The sequence below is a fragment of the Panthera uncia genome, assembly GCF_023721935.1.
Source record: "Panthera uncia isolate 11264 chromosome A3 unlocalized genomic scaffold, Puncia_PCG_1.0 HiC_scaffold_11, whole genome shotgun sequence".
NCBI classification, from domain to species: Eukaryota; Metazoa; Chordata; class Mammalia; order Carnivora; family Felidae; genus Panthera; species Panthera uncia.
The window spans coordinates 26,422,627-26,425,735 of record NW_026057578.1 but is presented as its reverse complement, the minus strand read 5'-3'; the positions used below and the strand labels follow the sequence as shown (position 1 = coordinate 26,425,735).

The 3,109-nt window shown below is 58.2% G+C and overlaps 1 protein-coding gene across 1 annotated transcript; it reads left to right on the top strand.

The window, feature by feature from the left end:
• Window positions 1–331: 331 nt before the first annotated feature.
• ID1 (inhibitor of DNA binding 1) lies at window positions 332–1,562 on the top strand. The gene is made up of 2 exons (XM_049650977.1): window positions 332–877; window positions 1,102–1,562. Exons 1-2 carry the CDS (start codon window positions 455–457, stop codon window positions 1,141–1,143), a joined length of 465 nt encoding a protein of 154 aa, XP_049506934.1. The 5' UTR covers window positions 332–454; the 3' UTR covers window positions 1,144–1,562.
• The last annotated feature ends 1,547 nt before the right edge of the window (window positions 1,563–3,109 follow it).

The window sequence follows — 3,109 nt, the reverse complement described above, 5'->3', positions numbered from 1 at the left end:
TCTATAAAAGGGAGCTGAGAGGTGAGAAAATGAACCTGAGAAAACGGATTGTTCAAGTCATTTTCCTGTCGGCAAAGCCTCCTCCGCGAGGAGCCCAAGGTAGCCCTCGCCTCCACTAGCCACCCCGCCCCGTGCCCTCCCACTCTCTCTGCTGCTGAGACTCGGGTTCCCTTTCCAAGGCCGCGAGGGTGCACAAGCAGAGCAGGAGGCGGAACCCAGAAGCGCTCGAGGCCACGCCTTGAGATCTCCCATTGGCTGCTTTTGAACCCCTGAGCCCGCCTCTAGGGGGGTGTGTTGGGTTGGCGGGGGAGCGCCCGGCGTCTCTATAAAACGTGGGCTGCGGGGCTCCGACCTCGCATTCTACAACCGTCTTTTCCCTGCTCCGAGGTCTCTCTTTACCTTCGCCCGGCGTCCTCTGTGCGCTTCGTTGCCCTCTCACTCCGACGCCAGAATCATGAAGGTCGCCACTGGCAGCGCCGCGGCCGCCGCGGGCCCCAGCTGCGCGCTGAAGGCCGGCAAGACCGCAGGCGGCGCGGGCGAGGTGGTGCGCTGTCTGTCCGAGCAGAGCGTGGCCATCTCGCGCTGCGCGGGGGGCGCCGGCGCGCGCCTGCCTGCCCTGCTCGACGAGCAGCAGGTGAACGTGCTGCTCTACGACATGAACGGCTGCTACTCGCGCCTCAAGGAGCTGGTGCCCACCCTCCCCCAGAACCGTAAGGTGAGCCGGGTGGAGATCCTCCAGCACGTCATCGACTACATCTGGGACCTGGAGTTGGAGCTGAACTCGGAATCCCAAGTCGGGACCCCCGGGGGCCGGGGGCTCCCGGCCCGGGCTCCGCTGAGCACCCTCAACGGCGAGATCAGCGCTCTGGCGGCCGAGGTGAGGTCCGAACTGGAGCACGAGAGCATTGTCCTTCTGCAGATGGGGAAACTGAGGCCCGGGGTGGGGGGAAACTCGGCCCGAGGTCCTCCCCCTCCTTTCGGGCGCTTACTTGCCTACGCGAGATCGGAGAGAGCGCTCCCTTAACGCTTCTCTTGGGGAAGGGCTTGCAGTCTCGTCCCTTCCAACCTGCCCGTCTCACCTCTTCTCTCTCGTTCCCACAGGCGGCTTGTGTTCCAGCGGACGACCGCATTTTGTGTCGCTGAAGCGCCTCCCTCAAGGACTGGCAGACCCCAGCCCTCCAGGGAGCGAGAGGAATTCGTGCTCTCTGATCCTACCGAGCGCCTCGCCGGAGGTGGGGAGGAACAAGATTGAGATCAGCGACCGTGGGGCGCTTGCTGAATGCAGCCCAGGGTTGGCGGACTGAGAGGGCAGGCCGACCCTCCCCTCTCCACCAACCAGCCACCAGAGACTTGGGGGGACGGCCCCCCGTGTGTTTCTATTTTTTGAAAAGCAAACATTTTAAAAAATGGTCACGTTTGGTGCTTCTCAGATTTCTGAGGAAATTAATTGCTTGGTATTGTATATTACAATGATCACCGAGAATATTGTTTTACAATAGTTCTGTGGGGTGTTTTTGTTTTTGTTGTTGTTGTTATTAAACAAATACTTTAGACTGCGGTACAGTTGCAGTGACTTCTTGGACTCAGGGGAGGGCCTTGAGGGAGGGGGTTGACCCCTGACCCCATTCCCAGCTGGTGCTGGGAGGGGGGAGGGGGACTAGAAGGCCACATCTGGACTGTCGCTTTTACCGACCTGAACTGAGTGTTTTCCGGTGTCTTTCAAGTCAGTTCTTTTCCCATCACTGGCCATTTCCCTGCTCCCCAGTGTCATAAAATTAAATCCTCTAGACTTCTAGAGTCTTGCCAGGTGGTCATTGGGCCACCTGGGGCACCTGGGGAGGTTAAAATGCAGATCAACCTAAGTCCCCCTCCGGGTTGAGTATTCAAACAAACCATGTAAGTCGGAGAACCAGGTCACTGGGCCACCTCCCTCTTCACCCAAGGTAGAGGAAGGGGAGATCTAAAGGAAAGACTTTCCCAGAGCCTGTCTGAGGTAGGACTTCTGTCACCCCATTTCCCAGTAGGAGGTGCCTTCCCCGTCTCCCTGTTGGGCCGCCTAGCCCTGGATTGTAGCAGGCTGCCCTGGGGCTCCTGGCTTGTCCAAGTGGGTGAGCAAGTTGGCAGGGCCAGCCTGGGCACAGCTGCTGAGCCACCTGCTCTGGGTCCGGACTTGGCCCCCTCACCCTGGCCTGGGTATGCCAACAGCTCAGACAAACGTCTCTCTCTCCCTCCCCCAGGGTTCCCGTGTGGGCCAAGGAGTGGGCGAGTCCGTCCCTAGCTCCAGAGCAGGAAAAAGGTGTCACTCGCAAGGGACTATCTGCCTGGACATGTGTGAGTTTGTACACGGGGTGGCCCTGTGTGTGTGTGTGTGTGTGTGTGTGTGTGTATGTGTGAGAGAGACAAGAGCCAACTAGTAATTCTCCCCCACGGGGTTGGGTCATCTGTTGGGGTACAGGCCTGGGAGTGTGGATAAGGATGTGCACGGGGGTGCGTGCAGGAGGGCAAATGTGAGCACATGTGTTCTACAGATAAGTGTGTGCAGCCGCCAGCCATTTGGGCTGTGTGTTCTGCCTAAATGCATCATGGGCATCTCTGCGTGGGTCTGGCTTGATAGATGGGTTTGTGTGACCCAGAGATGTGGAACCGCACTGTGGGTTTCTAAGTGTGTAATTGTTCCGTAGGCCGGCTGGCATTCCTAGGCCTCTGCTGGTCTGGGGTGGAGGTGTGGGCAGCTGTGTTCAGGCAAACCCTCCCTCAGGAGTTCAAGTACCCACCCTGGGAGCAATTATTAGGCCCTGGGGCATCACCCCTCAAGTATCCCTACCACGTGGGTTCCGGGGGAACAACCAAGCCCCCTGCCAGGGCAAAGAACTTGTCCCCCAGAGGGTAAGGCCTATTAATACATTTTCCAATAAATAGAATAAAGTAAACAGCACCTAGTACCACGAACCTGTTCCATGCTCCACTCTTTACATAGCGGATCCCATGGATCCCTGTGGGGCTAACGGCTGCATTCCGATTTACAAGAAACAGGCTCAGAAGGGATGAACAGCATCAGCAGCCAATGAAAGATTATCACCCACTGAGCACTAACATTGAGCCCGGTACC

Excerpts from the sequence above, each read along its gene's own strand:
- ID1 (XM_049650977.1), top strand. The coding sequence starts at position 455 with ATGAAGGTCGCCACTGGCAGCGCCGCGGCCGCCGCGGGCCCCAGCTGC. Across the intron at positions 878-1,101 it reads TCAGCGCTCTGGCGGCCGAG|GCGGCTTGTGTTCCAGCGGA; the intron begins GTGAGGTCCGAA and ends TCGTTCCCACAG.